Source organism: Diaporthe amygdali (genome assembly GCF_026229845.1).
Source record: "Diaporthe amygdali strain CAA958 chromosome Unknown NODE_19_length_847323_cov_64_739301, whole genome shotgun sequence".
Taxonomy (NCBI): domain Eukaryota; kingdom Fungi; phylum Ascomycota; class Sordariomycetes; order Diaporthales; family Diaporthaceae; genus Diaporthe; species Diaporthe amygdali.
In genome coordinates, this window is record NW_026517039.1 from 721,888 (window position 1) to 743,079 (window position 21,192).

General features: G+C 50.7%; 8 protein-coding genes across 8 annotated transcripts; 4 read left to right on the forward strand and 4 right to left on the reverse strand.

The window, feature by feature from the left end:
* Positions 1-1,951: 1,951 nt before the first annotated feature.
* Positions 1,952-2,563, reverse strand: J7T55_010582 (uncharacterized protein; the record flags this gene model as incomplete). Its single annotated transcript, XM_053145141.1, has 3 exons — positions 1,952-2,069; positions 2,159-2,366; positions 2,449-2,563. The coding sequence occupies 3 exons, from the start codon at positions 2,561-2,563 to the stop codon at positions 1,952-1,954; spliced, it is 441 nt and encodes a 146-aa protein (XP_052992429.1).
* Positions 2,564-6,367: 3,804 nt separating this feature from the next.
* On the forward strand, positions 6,368-8,300 carry J7T55_010583 (cyclopentanonemonooxygenase; the record flags this gene model as incomplete). Its single annotated transcript, XM_053145142.1, has 3 exons — positions 6,368-7,265; positions 7,369-7,654; positions 7,709-8,300. The coding sequence occupies 3 exons, from the start codon at positions 6,368-6,370 to the stop codon at positions 8,298-8,300; spliced, it is 1,776 nt and encodes a 591-aa protein (XP_052992430.1).
* A 488-nt stretch (positions 8,301-8,788) lies between these two features.
* J7T55_010584 (uncharacterized protein) lies at positions 8,789-10,512 on the reverse strand (the record flags this gene model as incomplete). The annotated part of the gene is made up of 2 exons (XM_053145143.1): positions 8,789-8,977; positions 9,058-10,512. The coding sequence occupies 2 exons, from the start codon at positions 10,510-10,512 to the stop codon at positions 8,789-8,791; spliced, it is 1,644 nt and encodes a 547-aa protein (XP_052992431.1).
* A 418-nt stretch (positions 10,513-10,930) lies between these two features.
* Positions 10,931-12,001, forward strand: J7T55_010585 (uncharacterized protein; the record flags this gene model as incomplete). Its single annotated transcript, XM_053145144.1, has 1 exon — positions 10,931-12,001. One exon carries the CDS (start codon positions 10,931-10,933, stop codon positions 11,999-12,001), a length of 1,071 nt encoding a protein of 356 aa, XP_052992432.1.
* A 331-nt stretch (positions 12,002-12,332) lies between these two features.
* Positions 12,333-13,685, reverse strand: J7T55_010586 (uncharacterized protein; the record flags this gene model as incomplete). The annotated part of the gene is made up of 1 exon (XM_053145146.1): positions 12,333-13,685. The coding sequence occupies one exon, from the start codon at positions 13,683-13,685 to the stop codon at positions 12,333-12,335; it is 1,353 nt and encodes a 450-aa protein (XP_052992433.1).
* A 314-nt stretch (positions 13,686-13,999) lies between these two features.
* On the forward strand, positions 14,000-14,511 carry J7T55_010587 (uncharacterized protein; the record flags this gene model as incomplete). Its single annotated transcript, XM_053145147.1, has 3 exons — positions 14,000-14,078; positions 14,132-14,292; positions 14,368-14,511. 3 exons carry the CDS (start codon positions 14,000-14,002, stop codon positions 14,509-14,511), a joined length of 384 nt encoding a protein of 127 aa, XP_052992434.1.
* Positions 14,512-17,946: 3,435 nt separating this feature from the next.
* On the forward strand, positions 17,947-19,054 carry J7T55_010588 (uncharacterized protein; the record flags this gene model as incomplete). The annotated part of the gene is made up of 6 exons (XM_053145148.1): positions 17,947-18,007; positions 18,064-18,124; positions 18,177-18,397; positions 18,458-18,513; positions 18,570-18,636; positions 18,702-19,054. The coding sequence occupies 6 exons, from the start codon at positions 17,947-17,949 to the stop codon at positions 19,052-19,054; spliced, it is 819 nt and encodes a 272-aa protein (XP_052992435.1).
* Positions 19,055-19,210: 156 nt separating this feature from the next.
* Positions 19,211-20,830, reverse strand: J7T55_010589 (uncharacterized protein; the record flags this gene model as incomplete). Its single annotated transcript, XM_053145149.1, has 7 exons — positions 19,211-19,312; positions 19,363-19,738; positions 19,806-20,068; positions 20,202-20,392; positions 20,452-20,488; positions 20,554-20,579; positions 20,653-20,830. The coding sequence occupies 7 exons, from the start codon at positions 20,828-20,830 to the stop codon at positions 19,211-19,213; spliced, it is 1,173 nt and encodes a 390-aa protein (XP_052992436.1).
* Positions 20,831-21,192: the final 362 nt, after the last annotated feature.

Below are 21,192 nucleotides of genomic sequence, written 5' to 3' on the forward strand. Positions count from 1 at the left end.
TGTCCTTTCGCCCTATCCGGCCCTTTTTAAAATTCAATTGCCAGCTTGAGTTTAAACTCAGTATACACTTTTACGGGTTGAGCGGTTGTTAGAGTCCGTGCATAAAATGCTAGTCCTAAATTAGTTAACCCCTGACGACCGCTCAGCCCGTAGTGGCGACCGCTCAACTGGTACCCCCTCACAAACCCCACACGCCAACAACCCTGGTCCATCCTTCGTCAACCCCAGCCAAATAAACACAGCTGTAACACCAACACCAGTACGAGATATTTCCAACGCTCTGCTGTTCAGCTGGACGAGTAATTCGGTCCCCATTATCCAGATAGCTAGATGACTGTCGACTGGACGTGGCCTCTCTATGCTTGGTCTGAGGGCAAAAAGAACGAAAACAATAATGAAGAGTGAACCACTTGCAAGCAATTTGACTGGTAGACACCTCGACAAATCACATACGCTCGGGAACTTCTCATTTGTAGCGCTACCACCGTCTCATCAGCCTCGAAGATATGGTGATGTCGCCCATCAGCTAACGCCTCCCCCTCGACCCCCCTCCGCCCTCGTGGCGGTTGGTCAGAAAGTGGGCACCAATCCCTGACAGCATCAGCGAAATCCTCGATCTCCTCCTTCATGTGTACTAGACGTCGGAGAGGATGGAACTAAGGCGAACCAATGCGATGCTAGGGCCCAGTTTCCAATTATGGCCTGTATCAAACACTAATGGGAGCTCGACCCGTAGTTTCCCTTGTAGCATTGAAGAATGAGCTGACGAGAAAATCACTTGATCATTCAATATGCAGGGGTTATCATCCCAGGAGGCATTCTTGGTGGTGCATCGGAGGCGACTGCCTGCACATGGACGCGAGGCACGGCTCTCGGTCCATATACTTGTTCTGGGGCGGCCCAAATATGGCACAGCGGCAATAAGGAGAGGCGTGGTCTACTGACTTGCCAGTCAGCGTGCACCTCGTTCGTACTTGTGACTCAGATTGTCAAAGGCATTATGAAATGTTCTGTTGGCCAGAGACTGGGGACCCCACAAAAGTATTTTCGATCATATCTACCGGCTGGCCTACTCTACAAAGCACATCCAAAGCACATACGAATGGTTAGGCATATCCTTGTCGTGGTCAATGGTTCTATCCCGATGATTTCGGCCCAAGAGAAGGCCACAGAGCCTTGTCTCCCCGAAGAAACACTACGAAAACTGGTGCTCAACAAATCCAGCATCACAAAACATCCGAGTCTCAGGCTATCAATTTACAATCCCATGGTCTTTGAGAGTGAAATCATCCTACCTACAATGGCACACTGAAATGGCTACTCGCCAGCTACACTTGATCACGAAATCTGTGGTCATACAAGAGAGAAGGTGTCGCCGGCGAGGTTGAGACTGAGCTGTTGAGAGTTTCGATTGCGATGCAGAAGAGGCCATCAAAGACCAATCTCGATCGTGCTACATAGTTGATGAGAAGAGTGGGAATGGCAGCGCCAATGACTTTCTCGGCTATTCTGTCCGTGATATTCGTCTCATGTGGAATAATAGAGATTGTGACAGCATGACTTTGTACCGTCTTAAATAGTGCATGGATGGTCTCTCACCTCTCACTCATGCCGAGACATATGTACGTATAGCTTCCATGCCCAGTGCCAATTGAAGATCTCAACATAGACATCGCGCTCCAACATCATTCAACGCTCGGCCTCTTTATAGTGCCAGCTTGCTATCATACAGCTCCCCTTCTCTTCTATTGGCTTCGGAAAACTTGCGTAACCAGAGAATAAACATGAAAATCACTTGCTTGAGTACCCGTAGAATGGAAGGATGTCAAATGAGCCGTTGGAGACTGTCGCCGCTGTATTTGCGTAGGGATGTTTTCCGCTTTTATACATTCTAAGTGATATTTACACAAGAATTCTCGCGCTGTTTTTACCAGCGCCCAGCCGAGCATATTTATGTGCAGCTGTCGCTGCCATAAACGAAGGTGCCGTCAGAGTTCTCACATCCGCAGGTACCATCATCAGGAGACTTGATGCAGCCAGCACCCTCTCCGCTGGACTCTCCCTCACCACTGTTTCAAAAGTTAATTAGTCTCTGATACTAGACTGAGGGATATAGCAGCGAAACGGGACTCCCGCTCAAATAAACCGGTAAACTTACCTCCAGAAGAAAGTCCAGCTGTCCTCATCCGCCTCCATTTCCGAGTCCGTGGGCGACTCGCAAGTGTAGGCGCTGCAGGTTCCATAGGGTGCGCCGTGGCTGCTGTCGTACTGGTGGTCCGTGACGAAGACGGCGAAGGTCTGCGTTCCGGACACGCGGGTGTTGTGGGAACACTCAGCCGCCTGGATGGCCTTGGAGACCTTGGTAGCTGTTACGCAAATCAGCCGTTCTGCCCGAGCACAATCTTGGAATAAATGGCATTGATGCCTAGGTCGCTGCACATCACTCACCGGAGCAGTTGGTAGATGACGGTTTTTTCCCCTTTGTGTTGGAGGTCGCAGGGTCGAGGGTCGCGAGGACCATGGCTGGAGCAGCCAGTAGGGAGAAGAAGCTGGTGAAATGCATTTTGGCGGATGTTGAACTCGTCAGTCTCGTAAGTCGTAGTTGGATTAGATTGGTTTGGTTGAACTTGATTCGACTTAAGGCGAAGAAGATCGCTTTATATCTACTCTATCCTGCTGGACATCTGGATGTTGTGCCGTACTCCCATGTGATGAGAATCAGGATTACGTACGGTCATATCGCTAAGATGAGTTCAGGGGGAGCAAGAGCAAGGCTGTGTGAAGTCCTCCCTATTCCATGACTCCACGGAACAAGTTTCCTGTGCCGTTTAAATTGGGGCTGTGGGTTCCCGCGAAACAAAGTCAGCCCAGTGAGGTCCTTAGTGGGCCGTCGTAACCGCCACGGTCCCATTTAGATTGGCGCCGCGATCTGGCCCAACTGCCGGCTCAGGGGGGGACATTTATTTGGTGGGACGGGATCGGCACTACCCGCACCTACCTTAAGACCTCTATCCCGCAATTGCTTTTTCACTTATGACTGACTTCCTCCGAAACCTCGTTGCCAGTGTGGCCGAGTGCGTCGCTGAAGCCCTCTTCCGGGTTCTTGCAGGCACAAGGATGGCCCTAGCAGTCATGATGGGTCACAGACACGTCAGGCATTGTAACGCAAGGATGCTGGAATCATTGTCTTGACACTTGTAGGTCACGATAGAATGAAAGACTCGTCCAAGTCGAAATGGTTTATGTCTCCGCGTTTTATCAGAAATGCCGGCGGAAGTCCCTTGCAGTTCAGCCCTACCCACGATGTCACGTCTACATTGTAGATCGTCTAGCCGAGATGTAGTCACATTATTTCAGTCCAGGTCTGTCTCGACCTCAAACGTCTACATAGATTACGCAACTCAGTCACTGATTGAACTGGATTGATTTACGCATCTGTCGAGGCTGTTCATCGTCGCTTCTTCTGTATGCTGCAGTAGTTATGGATTCATGCTCAGATAACCATGGAAAACTGGAGGCATGATTATCTTCTCTCTTTTGGTGAACAAAGCAGAAACTGAAGTTCGGCCGGGGTAGTCTTGCTTGATTGGATCGAACAGACTGGGCCCACGGATTCCCCTTCGACCGACATCCGAGGAATAATAATTCCGGGCCACATCCGCAGCCTGAGCAGACTCACAATGTCCACGCAATAGATTGGTCTTGCCAACTCAGGATTGCGGATCATCCTTGACGTGCCATCCACTCTATACGTGTGTGATCTGCGTGCGGTAAGCCTGTAATTTTCACGTTTCGAATCCTCATGTCAGCCGTGGTCAGAATACTCACAGATATTCATCTTTTCTCATGCGGACACCGTCAAGCAAATATGTTACACGCTGATCACCGCCATCTATGTGTGACATGTTCTGAATTAGGAATTTAGGTTTTCTTTGTCCAAAACTGTCAATACATTCTACAATAATATGGTCATAAGAAGAGATTTAGTCCATGTTTCTGTCTTTCCATCCCAACGCCATTCTTCTTCGAGTTCTACTTTCTATCAGCAAACTAGTAAGCTTTTGGTGTGCATTGTCAATGGAGCTGAATCCAGCACCAGGCGTAGCTTCCCTAAATCCGTGTGTCCCATCCAAAGTCTGTGTGCATCTGCACCGTTGGTATATGTGTCAGAAGACAGACGTCCGCTTCGTAAAATGCTATCAACGATGATCTCAGGGGCTCCCGTCTCTCCGGGGGTGTCAGTACCCATCGCGTTGCGGAGATTGCGGGCGTCACCGGCTGCCGAAGGATCGTTTCGCGAGTCATGCTCGAAGCCATCCGCAGAGAGGCCGCGGCTCCCGTCTTTTAGGTCGTGGACGTCGTTTAAACCAGCTTAGTTGTGGCTTCGGCCGGTTGCAGTCACGCCCTTTCGGGAGTCTCTCTTAAGAGCCTCGAGGGTGTTCACAAGGTCTTGTTCGACTATCCGTATGTTCCGGATGATCCGGCTTACGAAAGACGTTCTTTGACCGCTCTCTCCAATGACTCGGCACCGTGGTCTCAGTTATCCTTCACGCTTGCCCTCCACAAATGGTGTCGCGTCGCAAGTGCGCTCATACCAAGAAAACATGCAACGCAAACTTGGGTTCAACTTTTGAACTTGGTAATCCGAAACCACGAGGAACCATATTTCTGCCTTAAAAAGCCCTCAGACCGTAACCGACACCAAAGAATAGCGTCGGTTCCCAGGTGTGTAACTCAAGACTTGATGCTACACAGCACTGGCGCCGTTTCCTGCAATAATTGAAGCCTTTTTCCGCTGTCGATCCTGAATTCCGACGTCACAGGAGATGCAGCTGCCTGCTCTATCAAATCTGGTGATAATAAGCAGTTGGCACAAGAATAGATGGCGACACTGCGTCATTGAATGATTGGGGGTCTACCCCTGAGCCATTTGTCACATGTGGCCAGCAACTGGCTGGTATCCTGCTGCTTCAATGACATCCTTGGGTGCTGAAAACCCCCGATGAATGACGATCAGATGCTGTTTCTGATTGTGACACCCTAGTATAGTAAGCATCTTATATCTAGTGCTTACGGCAGCGTGGTTCATTATGGCGGTAGAGCTGCTCGCCTAGAAGCGGCTCTGCGAGCTTAATTTTAGACTTTCACAGCATACCACAGTAAGCTCGCTTCACCGCAGGAACGAATCTTCAAGGGAACACGAATGATGTCCGCTACAACGCAGCATACTAATATACTGGGCCTAGCCAGTCCTTCAAGGTTGAGCTCAATGTCATTTCTCAGGATATTCAAGCTAACGAGTCTCGAAAGCACAAAGAAGTTCCAAATTTGAGACGGTCCTGTCTCCTGGTGGCTCATGGTTTCAATTACCAATCTGCGCTTTCCATACCGACCAATACGGTTTGATTTGTCCATATACTCATTGATAGTGAGACGCAGGCTGATTTGTGAACGTTCGCAGATCCAGAGCCGGTGGACAGGGTGGCCGTGGGATCTCCACATCTGCATGCCACGCCTTGATCGACGTCGCCGAACTCTCCTAGTAGGACACTACTGTACGTCTTCGGAGACAGCCGTCGGCTAATCGGCCCCCAATCAAGATGCTGCCGCTTGCGCATGTATCAAATTTTAGATATGAGGGCCATGACTGACAGTTTGAGAGATCTGGTAAATAAAGTGGCTAGCTCTAAAATGAATTCAAACGTGTTCAAACTTGGCTATATTGCGCAGTGTCGCAGCATTTTGGATCGGCGTGGCTTACTCTACAATGAGGAGGAAAACGTCGTCGTGGTTAAATCATCTGGAGGACAAATGGTTATAACAAGCGCTGCACATGTATAATGGTCACGATACCGTGGCACGATTCCGTGTCTCGGACCCCGGACTCTTTGAACATCGCATTTTAGTTCCCATTCAATGACGGTAAAGGCAACTCTGCATGAGCCGAGGCTCATATTGAAGATCACCAAGCGTATCATGAAGCAAGGTGGCACGCTGCTGCAAGAGTGCGGAACCGCGAAGAGGGGGAATTGAGGAGAAGTCAACCCCACAGGGCAACCGTCAAACTAGAAGACGGCTATGGGCTATTCCCTCCAATTATTTCCGGTTTCCCAAGCGTGGTAGTCCGATTATATACTAGGGAAGCCGCCTCTTTGGCTTGCAGCTAAAGATTGGGGAAGAGGTGTGCCAGAGTAGTCTGGTGACGTCCCACACGTCATGCTCTATTTAAGACATCACATCCGGTTTGAGATTCAACCGAGGTCAAGTCGTACCGAGACGATATAGATTGCAATATATCGTCCCACGACTCACCACTCACTCCGACAAGATTTGCAAACTCCCACATCCTTGTTCTCATAACAATACAATGGAGCACACGAATTACCCCATCACTCACTGCGATGCCCTCGTCGTTGGGGCCGGGTTTTCAGGCGTTTCCATGCTTTATCGCCTTCGCAAGCTGGGACTAAATGCCAAGATATTTGAAGCGGGGGACGGTTTTGGTGGCACCTGGCACTGGAATCGCTATCCGGGGGCGAGGGTTGATTCCGAGTTTCCCTTCTATCAACTAACCATCCCCGAGGTGTATGAGACGTGGACCTTCAAAGAACGGTTTCCAGATCATCATGAATTGCGCGCCTACTTCGAGCACTGCGACAAGGTGCTAGACCTCCGAAAGGACACCCAGTTCAATGCTCGAGTAATAGATTGCTCGTGGGATGACAATGCTGGCGAGTGGACAGTCAAGACGCAGCAAGGTCATACTGCTAAGACAAGGTTTCTGCTCCTCTGCTCCGGTCTGCTCCATCAAAAACACATCCCCGATCTCCCTGGGTTGAAGAACTACAAAGGCGACCTCTTTCACTCTTCATTTTACCCAGAAGACCTCGACCTCAAAGGGAAGCGGGTCGCACTTGTAGGAACCGGCGCCACTGCTGTTCAAATCACCCAAGATGTCGCCAAACAAGCCGACCATCTGACCATCTTCATGCGTCGACCTTCGAACTGCCTTCCAGCCGGTCAGAGGCAGGTTACTGATGTGGAGAATCGTGGCTGGCATCCTTACCTTGGCTCGATCTTCAAGCTTAGCCGGACATCCAAGAATGGCTTCCTGCCTACCACGCAGCCTACGGCCAGGACCGAAGATGTGCCCGAAGCGGAGCGTCACAAGCTCTGGGATGAGCTCTGGACCCGTGGCGCCTTTTCCTTCTGGAATCAGAGTTATGCTGACCTCATGGTATCCAAAGAGGCAAATAAGCTACACTGTACGTCGTGTCAAGACTTTTCTGGTGACTGCAGAACCATGCTATCGGCTGAAAGCCGCCGGAAGCAAGGATTTAGCATACGCTAATACCTAACTTTGTGCAGACGAGTTCTGGGCACGGAAAGTCCGCGCTAGGATGACAGACGAGAAAAAGATGCAACACATGGCCCCTCTGCCAGTGGAGAAGATGCCCTACTGGATCTTCACAAAGCGGCCGCCATTGGAAATTGACTACTACGAAATGGTAGACAAGCCGTGGGTCGATGTCATCAATACCAAAGAGACGCCTTCGAAGGAGTTCAACGAGACAGGAATCGAGATGGACGACGGCACGCAGATTGATTTCGACGTCTTGATCTTGGCTACAGGCTTTGATGCATTCAGTGGCTCGTGTGTACTCCGTGGATCAGGGCATTTGTAGTTTCAATGCTGACCAGTCTACAGGTTAACCAACATGGGCCTCAAGAGCCGCAAAGGTACAGACTTGCGCGACTACTGGAGTGCCGGCATCCGCTCGTACCTGGGTACCACAACGTCAGAATTTCCCAACGCCTTCATGACCTACTCGCCGCTCGCTCCGACCGCTCTTTCCAATGGCACCAGTATCATCGAAGTACAATGCGACTTTGCCGTGGCAGCCATCAAGAAAATCTTGGACTCGGAGAAACAAGGCCGAAGAATCAAGTCTATCGAGCCAGTGCCGGAGGCCGAGGACGAGTGGGAGGCATACGTGGATGCCCAGAATGCGCCGACCCTGATGCCGCTCACGGAAAGCTGGTGGACTGGCGCAAATATCCCCGGGAAGAAGCCACAGATGTTGACGTATCTCAAGGGCTTGTCTGTCTATGAGAAAGAAATTCAGGAAAAGTTGGAGAACTGGGAGGGTTTTGATGTGCGGTACTGGGACAGTGTAGAAGGTGAGACAAGTACTCGGAAGAGGAAGGCTGAGCACATTAGCCATGTGGAATATGCGCAGCAGGATCTAGATGAAGCAAGTGAGGCAAGGGAGGTTTTGCGTCCTACCGCAGTGGCGTAGAAGGAGCTTTGGATGTACTTTACAACAGGTGTCTATTCTGGATTTGTCGATTTTGAACTAATCGGAAAATTGTTGATTTTCGTAGCTGGAAATTCTATGACACAGACGACCGTGGTGTCTTCCTGTCAGCCAAATATTTGGACCATACAGGCCTCTTGTCTATCGTGCTATCTAAATTGAGTCACCATGCATATTCATTCAAGCCTCCGTCCCAATCAATCGAAATATCTAAAAAGTATTACAAAAGATTTATTACATATCTTGACAGCTGTTCAGGTGTCACCAACATCGCAGACATCATATCAGAATACCACCCTCCAACTAGTGTATCACTCAGACCACGTGGCAGCTGTGTCTTCGGTCAGGTTGATGGCAGGAGAGTTTCTTGACTCCGAAGCTGCCTTGGACTCGAGATCCATGAGCGAGGCTTGCGAAGCTCATTTCCCCCAGGATCTTTAGGCAAGCTGGGGGCTTTCCGTAATACAAGTTCAGGTGTCTCTGTGATTTCGCTCTGTAGCCAGGGTGGCTGTGATCGTTTCCTCGAGATATTCGGCTGTGATCTTTTCCGGGAGATATTTGGTTGCGATCTTTTCCGGGAAATATTCGGCACCTTCATACCGACACCTAGCTCTGATGGCATTGATGAATGTTTGGTGGCTGTGGAAACCTCCGAAAGGCTTTTGATATAGGGAAGATCAGTGGACCCTTCAACTTGTATCCCTCCACCAGCCGATGCTAGAATTGCTCTCTTGTCGACAATATCATTTGTTGCGGTAGGAAAGGTTGGTGTCTCGCCCAGTCTCAAGAAAATGTCGTCGAAGATATCAGCAAATGGAGTGAGCAAAGCAGTGCGGTCTCCCGGAGATCCGATAACTATATGGCCGAACAGGTCTCCATCTGTGGCGTCGATAACCCATGTACCGCAATCACCCCTATATAATGGTCCATCCAAATTGACCTTAAACATCTTACTAAAGGTGCGTTTGCCTGGGGCAGATGAATAAGTCGGAGTTCCCGAAACGTAACCCTTGATAGCGCCCCTGCGTGTGACTGCGAAAACTTCCATATCCCGCGGGTTTGATCTGCTGACAGATTGGACTTTGAGAATGGATGGATCATAGTGTCCGAGGCTGATCATATTCTCCACAATACGTTCCCTTGATGACATATTTATCAACACGTAATCGAGTCCAGTTGATTGGCCTTGAGGTCCCATCGAGGTAATGAAAGGTCTGCCCGTCGGCTTCAGCAACATCTCTTCAGGGTTGGCGATGAATGAAGGAGAATTGTCTGTCAAATGATGACTCTTTGAATCACCAGGGCTCGGTATATCTCCCTTCCCAATTTGAGTGTCTTTTGACTTCCCAAGCACCTTTTCAGAAATTTGGGAGTGCTCAGGACTGAAAGCTGCAGTACTCTTCTCTCTGAGCGGGTGAGTTGTTGCGCTGTCTACTCCCACGCTGCTGTCGAGGCTGAGAGCATCATCTCCTTCTTTGTAGTCTTGATTGGGAAGCAATGCCTCATGACCAGAAGCTGAATACGGAGTTGGCAATAAAGCATGTGCTGCGGTCGTATAATAACAGTGGTCTCCAAGTTGAATCACACCACCAATCGTTGCTTTGGCGGAGAGCCCTTCCGAGTCAGGTCCATGTGCATTGACAAAGAGTTGGGAGCCGCACGGGCTTTTGAACCGTGAGGTCAGCAACATAATGTTACCATCCCAATACTGCGATGCTTCTTCGTCTGCGAGAGGTACCAACTGATTAAAATCAGGAGGCCTGGGCAAGTGCCCAGTCTTGATGCCTGAATAGCCGCTCAAAATGCCGCTGTATTTAATGGTGTTTCGTACATGTCGGCGGTGTTCTAGTACCCCGCAGCAGAAGATTATGGACGGAGATGTCAGGCTCGGCACCCTCCCGATCATGTACATTGACCAAGTAACTCTGCTTGAGATCGGCTCCACCGCATCCTCAAGATATGCTTTGATACTTGGAGCGATTTTGTTGAAGACATCTCGCGCAGGTCCAGTTGCTTCCCAGATGTGGTACCATTTGGTTTTGCCGATGTAGCGTCCGATTGAATTCTCTGGGTCTGGCCAGCGACTACCTGTTGGTAGAACTATATCCTGCGCTTTGCGGAAAACTGCAGTCAAGACGTCCCTTCGGGATGGTGGAAGAGTTGATAAGCGAGCGGCAAAGGTTTGTGTGTTCATTTGATTAAGATTGGACCTGGCTAGAAAGCATCAACTCGGACAGATGAGCACCAGGAGATAGGAAAAGAATGGAACAGAAGCTGACCGATCGTGAAACCTCTCCTCTCCCAAGCTCTGCTTACTAACTAATGCATTTGTGATGTGGCAGATAGCGGGACAAACTACGAAAGTGCATTAGTGACATGCACCTGCAGTGTGCGGGGCACAGAAGCGGATTGTGAAAGACGTATAACATTCGCTCGCTAAACTGCACACAGCCAAGGAAATATGTCCGTGGCAGTGCTCGCTGCAACCTATCTACGAGCAGGCTGCGCCATGTCAGAAACAACTTGAAGCGAAAGTTCGAGTGACAAAATGTCAATTCATTGCCTCTGACTACCGACAGTTCTCTGTAGCGTTCATTTATGCAAGAACCAAGATGAACCTTCCGAGTACTAACCATTCTATGCTCAGTTCAAGCCTCTTGGATATTGAGTCTCAGGTACAGAGAGCGATAACGTATATCTTCTGGGGTGAGGCTTCGAAGCACCTGGAGAAACTTAACACTTCCAATGCCAATTTGAATCCATACTGGAGTTTCTATGCCGAAGAATGTGCTCACGCGCTCCATGATGGCGGAAGACACATTGCAATCAGGACACATGCCGATGTCGTGGAAGTTGCTGGGCAGCTGGAAGCTGACTGCACGAGGGCCGAGATCAAGAACAGCTTGCGCACGAAGCTGACTTCATCACATAGCAACGAAGAAGAGATCCTCGACAACTCGATCAATCTCGTTTCGAGTCTGCTTCTCATGATAAACTGCGGAACATTTTCCCAGGGCTTCTCGGGTCGAACAGAACTGCTATGGGCGCGAGGGTCGTTACGGCAGCATCTGGCGCAATATTTTGCAGAGCCTCCAGTGCTTAGCCATGAGAGAGTCAAGTTGGAGAAGAACTTCACAGCTCCGAACTTAAGCCGGATTGCCGGGCTAGAGATTGTGTGGACCGACAACCTGATCGACCACCTGCGCATGTCGGACGATGATACCAAAGTCCACATCTTCCATCATGCCTCTTTCCTCGAGTGCCAACGACAAAGTCAGAAGTCGCTTCTACCGGAGGGCGTTGCTTCCGAGACCCTGCAGACTCTGGCACTCCTTTTCCCAACCGCGGATACCGAGATGAGAAGATGGTTTTTAAAGGTGGCAGCGACAGCACAGTTGGATGGTCGAGTAATCCAGTGCGGAAGATTGAGGAGCGACCGACGGCAGATTGAGAAGTTCAGATTCTGGAGAGACCGTTTGGTGACACTGAAGCAGGTCTTCGACGAGGCTCAGCCCAAAACACTGTCCCAGTGGTGGAATGATCGGAGAAACGGCGTGCAGTGGTACACATTCTGGGTGGCAGTGTTAGTCTTGGCCCTGACAGTTCTGTTCGGCTTCATACAGAGTGTCGAAGGGGCCTTGCAGGTATATGCATCGTTTAAATCCATGTCAGGTCCAGGCTGAGAATCAGTCCATCATTATGGATCACGTCACGGTGGCGAAGATTTGATTCCCTTTCGAAGTCAGAACTTCGGGTATACTACGAGCCGCTGTTGTGTTATAGTTGGCACGAAGCACAGAGTAAAAGCGAATATGCAGGACTGATTTGTTGAGACACATGCAAGATGTATTCTTTATATCCACTCTATTTTCCCCAAGAAATGCATTCAATGCTCGCACCAAATCGTGACCCAGAAGAAATGCAACCTATATCCTACAAAAAGAAATCCATCCATCTCACTCAAACCCTAACCTTTCCACTACAGACAATCCTCAAAAGTTCCCCGAGGATGCTTTAAGAAGCAGGAGCCCCAGATCCAGATCCAGATCCAGACTGATCCCCATCGGTGCCCTGGGGCTGAGTCTCCTTGGGAGGTGGGACAGAGTCGGTGCTAGTAGGGGGAGGGGGAGGGTTGGTCTCGTCGGCGCGGCGAACCTTCTGCAGGGTGGTCGGGACGTCGGTGGGCAGCGCAGGAGGGGTGCCGCTGGGAGCAGCGCCGCTCGGGGGAGGGCCGCTGGGCTTAGGACCGGAAGGAGGGGTGCCAGAGGGAGGAGCTCCAGAGGGAGGAGTTCCAGATGGCGGGAGGACGGTGGTGGCGTCAGCGGCGGCGAGCTTGTTGTTGGCAGCAGGGGCACCAGACTGCTCAGGGCCGGACGGGGGAGTGCCAGAGGGAGGAGCACCAGATGGGGGAGTACCGGAGGGAGGAGTTCCAGAGGGAGGGGTGCCGGAAGGAGGTGTGCCAGCTGGGGGTGTGCCGGAAGGAGGCGATGGTGGCTCGCTGGTGGCATCAGCACGCTTCTGGTTCTCAGCGGCACCGGTCTCAGTTGGAGGGGTTCCCGAAGGCGGCGTTCCTGAAGGGGGAGCTCCTGAAGGGGGAGCGCCGGATGGTGGTGGACCAGCGGGAGGAGTGCCAGACGGGGGAGTACCGGATGGGGGAGTGCCCGAGGGAGGAGTGCCCGAGGGTGGCGCTGGTGGCTCGCTGGTGGCATCAGCGCGCTTCTCGTTGGCAGCGCCGTCAGTCTGAGCTGGGGGTGTTCCCGAGGGTGGTGTTCCTGATGGAGGGGTGCCTGATGGAGGCGCTCCTGATGGGGGCGCACCCGAAGGAGGAGGGCCGGCAGGCTGTGTTCCTGACGGAGGAGGTCCGGATGGGGTGTCCGATGGAGGAGGAGGGGCGCTGGACTCATCCGCTCGCTTGTTCACGGCAGCGTCTGTGGCAGCTGGTGGCTCTCCGGAAGGAGGCGCACCAGATGGCGGTGTGCCAGAGGGAGGTGGACCAGAGAACGCTCCAGTTGGAGGCGGCCCAGAAGGAGGAGTGCCAGACGGGGGTGGGCCAGAGAACACTCCAGATGGAGGAGGTCCAGAAGGTGTTCCGCTTGGCGGAGCGGGAAGGCTGCTCTCCTCGGCCCTCTTGTTGTTTGCATCGGAAGGCAAGGCTGGAGGGGTGCCGGAGGGAGGAGGACCGGAGAAAAGAGTTCCGGAAGGAGGAGGGCCAGAGAATGGAGCTCCAGAGGGAGGAGGTCCTTGGGGAGTTCCGCTCGGTGGAGGCAAACTCTCAGTGCCGCTCGGGGGAGCTGGGAGAGTGCTGTCTGCCGGCGCGGCGACGGCGGCCAGCGCCTGGGCAAGAACGAAGTAAGCGACCAGCTTCATGGTGATGGTGTTGTTGAAAAGGCTTTGTCAAAAAGGAGACAAAGAGGCGAATAGAAACTCGGAGTTGAGGTTGAATGTGCGAAGTAAGGAAGTTGTTTGGTGATGAGGATGAGGATGAGAGAAATCTGAATCCTCTCTTGCGGTTCCCATCTCGCCATCTTATACCTGAGATCGATTCCATGAGTTGCCTTTGATCACAGAATATCCTTCCTCGTTTCCATCATTCGCCGCCACCTAGATCCACAGAACATGGCGAGTTTGCGTGGCCAACGAAGCTCCCTGTTTGAGACATAGTGGACCTTCCACGGGCCGCCATGGACACAGCCGGCTCCAGCATCGTCGACGACAGACAACCCTTGAAAGCAGCTGCTGGAGGCCGCACCAAAGTGAATTGTTAGTCATGAGATTCCGAGAAAGGCGGCAAGACAACAGGCATGATGGCGTAGCCGCGTCGGCTAGGATGTCGTTGGCAGCTGGGTATGGTCCAGCCGCCAGGGCAGACGTAAGCTGTCTCCTGTCTCATATTCCCGGAAGAAAGTGGGTCAACGAGATCCCCAGGGTCAGGGCTGTTTCAACAAAGAGCGGTTCAGTGCTCTTTGTGTGGTGCGTATGTTTCGACGATCGCTCGTAGGCTCGATGAAAAGACTGGCTGATAGTCGAAACAAGTTGAGTGGTGGTCCAGGGGTTCAGCTTTGGCCAGCCGGGATGTGGCTGGCTTCCTGGGCCAACCGAGCGAAGGGTTGTGGGGGCGCGTCTGCAGCCATTACGCGGCAGCTTCTGCCACCCAGTAAGCATGAACAGCATCGCCGTCTTGCGGCTGAGGTGACCTGTTCACCTGGTGAGGCTCACCCGAGTGATTCTAAATCCGGTCACGGAGGCCCTAGCTTCGCAATATTGCGGGCCGCACACGTACCAAATGTTTCCCTAGTTTGTTTCAATTTGGCAAGGCTTGCTCAGATTCCCGTGCACGAGTGGGACGCTGTCACTTCTAACCCATGTTTGCCATAGCCGACCGCGGCGGAAAATTACACATACAGCCCCATAGGATTTTCAAAGTTTATTTAGCATCAATACTACTGTGTCGGGAGACATATAGCAGATCGGAGCTATACGTTGACGACGGCATGGATTGTAATCTACACTGGAGCTACCTGCGTCAGCGTTTGCAATAAGTTTATATGCAGCGTTCAACCACGTTGGTAATATTTAGGCCCGGCTTATAGAAGCCATAGCTATTGCTGTTCTAGACGTAACACGGGAACTAAAGTACCAAAGAACCATTGGGGTTGGGGAATCCTGGCTCTATAACTGTATCGAATTGATGGACATTCTCAAGGCATTCGTAGACTGCCAAAATAATTGTTTCGCCCTTCCAGCGAGAAGGACGATGAATGTGGTCTGTTCTGGCCCCGCCAGGAATCAGGTAGGAAAATATTGCGGAGCACTGCGCATCTCTCCGTCAAAAGTCCGAAGCGGACCAGTTTTTCACTAGATTACCATGATAGGACACGCGATGATTAATGTTACGACGGGTATTATGTCGATCAGTGGACGAAATTGCAGCAATATACACAGATGAGCCTTAACATTGTGACAGAGCAAGTTATTGACATCACTGCGCCAGTCAACGTCCGTTCGCGGACTCTCTTCTTGAATATCACCCAAGGCTTCGTCAGTCAAGATGTCGATTGCATGGCGTGAGATTGCGATCGCTAACGTTTGGACCTTCCATGCGTGCCTAAGTCCTGGATATGGAGCCGAAATGAACAGCGGTATCTGCGTTACCAGTCGAATGTGGGCCATTTTCCCGGGCACTAAACGTGCTCCCGCGGTTCAACATCCCTATATCCGGAATGCAAGTCAGAACAGAGTTGAGTCAGGCTGTCCTCTTCACATGTGATGATACTGGAGACACGCAAGCTAGCTTTGTATTCAATCACGCGTTTCTTTCACTCTTGAACAAGCAATTCCAGGTGTGCCCAGTCGGAGTTGGTCAGGGGAAAAAGCAGTGGCCATGACAGGATCTTGTGAGTGGTTTGTCTATTTTGTTCGCGTATTATTTTCTGTTCATGTGCAGCAGGTGTGTAAATATCTCGGTGTACCCTTCTTCAAGCTTTCACAGTATACGAAGTCCGCGTGTGAGTGTTGATGTCCGTGTCGTATTCCTCCTGAGAAGAAAAGTTCGCGCAACTAAGCCTCTCTCTCCCTCTTTTCCCCTGGATGAGTGAGGCTGAGCCTAAACCCTCCCGCCCTGCGCTCAGCCCCAGACTGCGCCAATTAGCATTCGTTGCGGCCCACATTTAACCGCGTACGTCAATCCGGGGCTCTTCCGACTAAACGTCATGCACCACCGCCATCCGACAAGCCTTTTCATGCGTGGGTAGAAAAGTATATCATGGCCATCTTTAACAATCCCGGACGCTCTTCGAATGTAAGAACCAGACAGTCTACATTTTCCATATAGATCGCCAGTCTTGCCCAGGTGTGCGGACAGGCAGCATTTTCATTGATTTTGCGAGCGAACGGCGTGCATCTAAAATGAAAATACCGCAACTTATAACTTTGAGTGATCTTCACTCAGACTCAAGACACAATGAGGCTCTATTATATCTGCAAGGGCAACGACTTTGGTAGACACCTCCAATCCCGGCCCAAACTTGAAGTACACACAAGTACGCGAGCACTCTATCTAAGCATTATGCCACTGCACATGGTGGACACCGATTCGCTTTTACAATGTAAGCTCTTGTGAAGACTCTAGCTCTTTTCTTCTCAACTACAGTCTAGCTCCCAGCAAAAGTCTGCATATTTCAAACTCGCTACTCGCCGTACGTGTGCGGCAGAGTCCTACTTAAGTGTCGGACGTAATTCACCATATTCAACTACTCATCTTCGTCAATCGCATGCCTGTGCAAGCATATCGGTTGGATAGTTTGTCGGCTCCAATGCGACTAAGTGACTCCAGATCTCCGTACATGATCATTTCTTTCTCGGGTTCAGAGCTAAATACTGCCCTCTTTACCTCTTCCCGGCCACAAGAGGGGTTCATGTGTCTCTCGGGACTACGGTGATGATTGCAAGAGAATGGCCAACACTGTAGATCTTAGAACAGAACGTGAGTCGAGACATTGTCGTTTCAGGTAGATGCAACCTGTATTTTCCAACTGCAGATTAGGGATATTCAAATCGTCTTTGTGTGGTTTGGCATGAAAGCCAGAGGACGGTTGTAAGAATGGCCAAGCACCAGTACAGCTGCAACAGCTACCAGGCCATGCAATACATTGGCCTTGTCAAAAGGCACATTTCATTCACAGAGCTTTGAGTGCACTATTGCAAAACTCCAAGGGTCTTCGATGGGAGATTCATTTATTCACCTGAAAGTCAATTGAAGTTAGAAGCCTCTTCTAGGGATTGAAAAGCTGCATGTGCTTTCTGAGGCCCTCATATGAGGGAGGCCTGTTATACCTAAATCAGGGAGGATGCAACAATTTTTTTTGCAGGTGGAGTAATAATCAAGGTCTCGTTACCCAGGAACCGCGAACCCACTTTAGGTCTTCTGTGAAGGACTCACCGTCCGCCAAGACACATCTCTTTCTCGTGCATCTGGTCCCCCACTCGTTCCCCGCGAAGGTGGACCCAGGCGAAAGATCACATGGACAGTGAACCACAAACTCGCTCAGAACGTTCGCGGGGTAGCTGTGCGATATGCCGACGACGGCATAGTGTCCGGTTCAGACTTAGGCACACACCTACCATTAGGCTCCACAGGAACCATTACCCGTCGTTTTGCCGACACCTTACCAAGACGTGACCTCATGCCAAGTTTACGCTGTCGGCATATACGCAGGGTTACAAGGAATGGAACATGACTCTGCGGACATTCAATTTGTTAGGTCGGAGCTTTGTGGAGGTGCACGTTGGCATGTAGAGAACCTTTACTAGCACCCGGATTTTGTGGAGGGTGAAGTCCTGCTACTTACCCTCCGCGTATAAAAATAAGAGGTATTAACAGAGGGCCAGAGAGGTTGCCTATCCAATCCAGTCTCATAGCAAAAACAGGATATTTGAAGGCCCAGCTGAAATTCCAAATACTAGTGGGGTGTATTCGTGCAATGTTCACCCGAAGTTGGGCGGTGATATTATAAGAAGCAAAACTGTGAATTTTCTGTCAATGCCTTGAACCCAATATCTTGAACCCAATATCAACTCTCTACTCGGCCTGGTCTTTGCTTATATACCTTATGCCCCAAGTTTTCTTACGATGAAGCTCAAGCATACATTGGCAGCTATTGCTGCGGCAGCGACACAAGTTCAATGTGCCCGTGAGTCGACATCACTGCTTCGACATATCTCTAGCCGTTTTCTTACTTGCTTATAGCTACCTCACCTTCGCCGAGCATTTTGATCTTCACTAAAACCGCTGGGTATCGCCACGACAGGTAAGGTCCCCTTCTTACCTTCCCTTTTCAAGTAATCTTACGCTATATGTAGCATTCCTAATGCCATCGAGCTTGTCACCTCGATCGCCGATAAGAACGGATGGCCCGTTACGGCAACAGAGGACTCCTCAATCTTCACTACTCCTGGAGGACTAAGCAATTACACCACTTTGGCATTCCTCCACACTACAGGAGACTTTTTAGTAGAGGCCGAGTTTGATGGCCTGTACCAATTCCTAGTCAACGGTGGCTCTTGGCTGGGTATCCACTCAGGTGCGGTTTCCCTCTCTTGCTGTTCATGCAGGGGTTCTACTGCTAATCAAACTACAATAGCGGCGGACTTTTGGAATGCTACGCCTCCCTGGTATACGACTTTGGTCGGATCTCAGGTAAGGATCTATTTGATCGAGAAAATGCGCTCCAGATCCTGACATGTTTGACACAGTTTGAGTTCCATCCTTGCTCTCCGGATTGGACGTGCACTGAAGCGCAGAAAGAGCGCTATCCTCCAGGTAAGTTTGTGCGATCTATCAATTGATGTCTTTCAACATAGCTGACCTTGTCTACCTTGATATAGGCGGAAACATTCGAAATGATATTATAACCATCCAAGACCCCAATCATCCTTCTACTGTCGGTCTTCCCACGAGTCACAACCGAACAGACGAGTGGTACTCCTACAGGGACAACGTTGGCCTGTCATCAAACTACACCGTTCTCGCTACCTTGAACGAAACTTACATTGACGACATCACCCCCGCCTATCTAAGCATGAAACCTACTCATCCAATCTCGTGGTACCACGTATTCGAAGGGAAGGCCAGAGCGTGGTACACAGGCCAAGGTCATACTGTCGAGACCTACAGCGAGGAATATTTCATCCAACACGTCACTGGAGGGCTAGAATGGGTTGTTGGTGCAAGGGGGTGAGGTTACACAGCCTCACTTCAGAAGAAAAGTCAAGAGCTTGAGTAGTTGATTCAGTTATCAAAAATCTTCAAATTTGTGTTACTTGAACGCGGGAAATTGTCTTCAAATCACCGAAGGTACTCTCGCATGTTTCATAGCTTAGACCTCGTTCCTGCCTCATAGTGCCAAGCCCGGCTCCGATGTTCGTGCTCTGTCTGCCCTGCCAGCCTCGATGGAATCTCGTGCCGAGATCGTCCTGTCATCATATGAGACGTTGACCTGTGACTCGTCAGAAGCGAAAGAAGAGATTACTGCGGAAGCTGGCTCACGTTGGTGGTTTTCATTATGCCAGAGGATTTGAAGATCTCCTCCCGGCTATCAGTGGGAGTGTCACGCCCGCTGCGGACGTCGGCGCGCGTGTGTCCCATGCTCTGCATCTTGATGCTTCTGTCATTGTCACTCCTTCCCTCCGCATAGTAGCGTGATTTTGGGTACGGCCCAGATTGCTTGCTGTGAGAGGTGCGGAATAGACGCGGGAACCATGTCCGTAGCAATGGACGCAGTGCCGGTATGCAAGCCGCGGTGATGGCCAGGTTGATCTCGATAGCACTGTAGCTTGGCCCCCATGTATTCGCGAAATCATAGTCGGGACTCCAGAAGAATTTAGAAAACGCCACGACTCTAATGATTCCGATGATTGTGACTCTGAAGATGGAAATAACGATGTCAGTTATGACTAGGTTTGCCAATTGAGCTGCAAGTGTGCACTGACAAGCCGCCGGTCATGAAGATCATGATGACTCCAATTTTTGTTCCCAGGTTGACCTTAATGCCTATGAATGCCCAGACAGGTATAGCTAAGACGAGGACGTCTGTCACTATCGTCATGATAAACGTCGACATGCCGAAAGCTGCGGCATCTATACTGCGCTGAACTGGTAATGTCTTGTCCCAATATGCCGCGATCGGAATGGTCTGGAAGATGACTACAAGGAATGTTGCTATCATAAGGCAGACATTGATGGTATTTATCACCTATAAATATGGATCAGCTTCGCAATACACTTTGATTTTCGGACCCTTATGTCGTCCCGGAGCCCTCGTATTTCCGCGTGGAAAGAGGCAATTGATATTGAATGAACAAGAAGCCATGGCTGCTTGGACTCACATATATCGCCCATCTGATACCAGTCTTGTGTCCTGCAATCCTCAACATGAAAACAAGAGCCGACGATTTGACCAACGCTAGAATGGGATTGTATAGCAGGCCGACTACCCATGTCCAAAACAGTGCTGGCGTTGGATCGAACGTCTTCGGTAAGTCGGAGGCAGGGAAACCAGCGTATGTGTACTTGAAGTCTAGGAAATGTCAGCCTCGTCAGATCCTGCACATGATTATGTGGTTAGGAGGGACGTACAAAAGTACGTGACAGGCATGAATGCCAGGGACAGAATCTGTCAGCACATTTAGCAATTGTTGTGGACAAGATACAAGCCATTTTTGAGAGGGGTCAGCTGACAGTGGCGGCAGTCATCAACCAGTCCTCTAAACAATGTTCACATGGTCAGCACCGTGACATGAGAAAGGGCACTAGGGTATTGTGCGCCGTCGTTCTTACCAAGACCTGTTTGCTTGGAACTAATCCTGCTGTACATCCGAAGTCCGTATGTGATGTATGCAACGGCTGCGACCAGATAAATCACAACCAGCATCGCCTGCTGGAACTGTGTCGTGGGGATCTGGCGGATGTCTTCCCAGCGGGGCTGGAGGAACGGGAGATTGACTGAACCCGCCATATTCCCTGGGTCGTTTGAATGAGAACGACGATCTTTGTGGGCGTCTTTGTGAGAGCAAAGGGAAAATTGGTCCGAGCCGGAGGATTAAGGGCCACGCAGTCTGATAAGGAGGGAACGATGACTCGGAGTCGAATTCTTAAAACCCTGTGGGCTTGGAAACCTTCGACAGACCCTGGTCAAAGGGGCGATGGCTGGGACTTGATTCTCACGACAAATGACATGCATTTCTCAATTGCGGAAATTCGATTTCAACCGCAATTCGTACGCAGATATTCACTTCAGTAGCGCAACCCTTCCACCCTGCAGGTCCTAGACGGCAAGAGCAGCTGCTTGCATGTCAGGGCGTCCCGCGGCACAGGCGG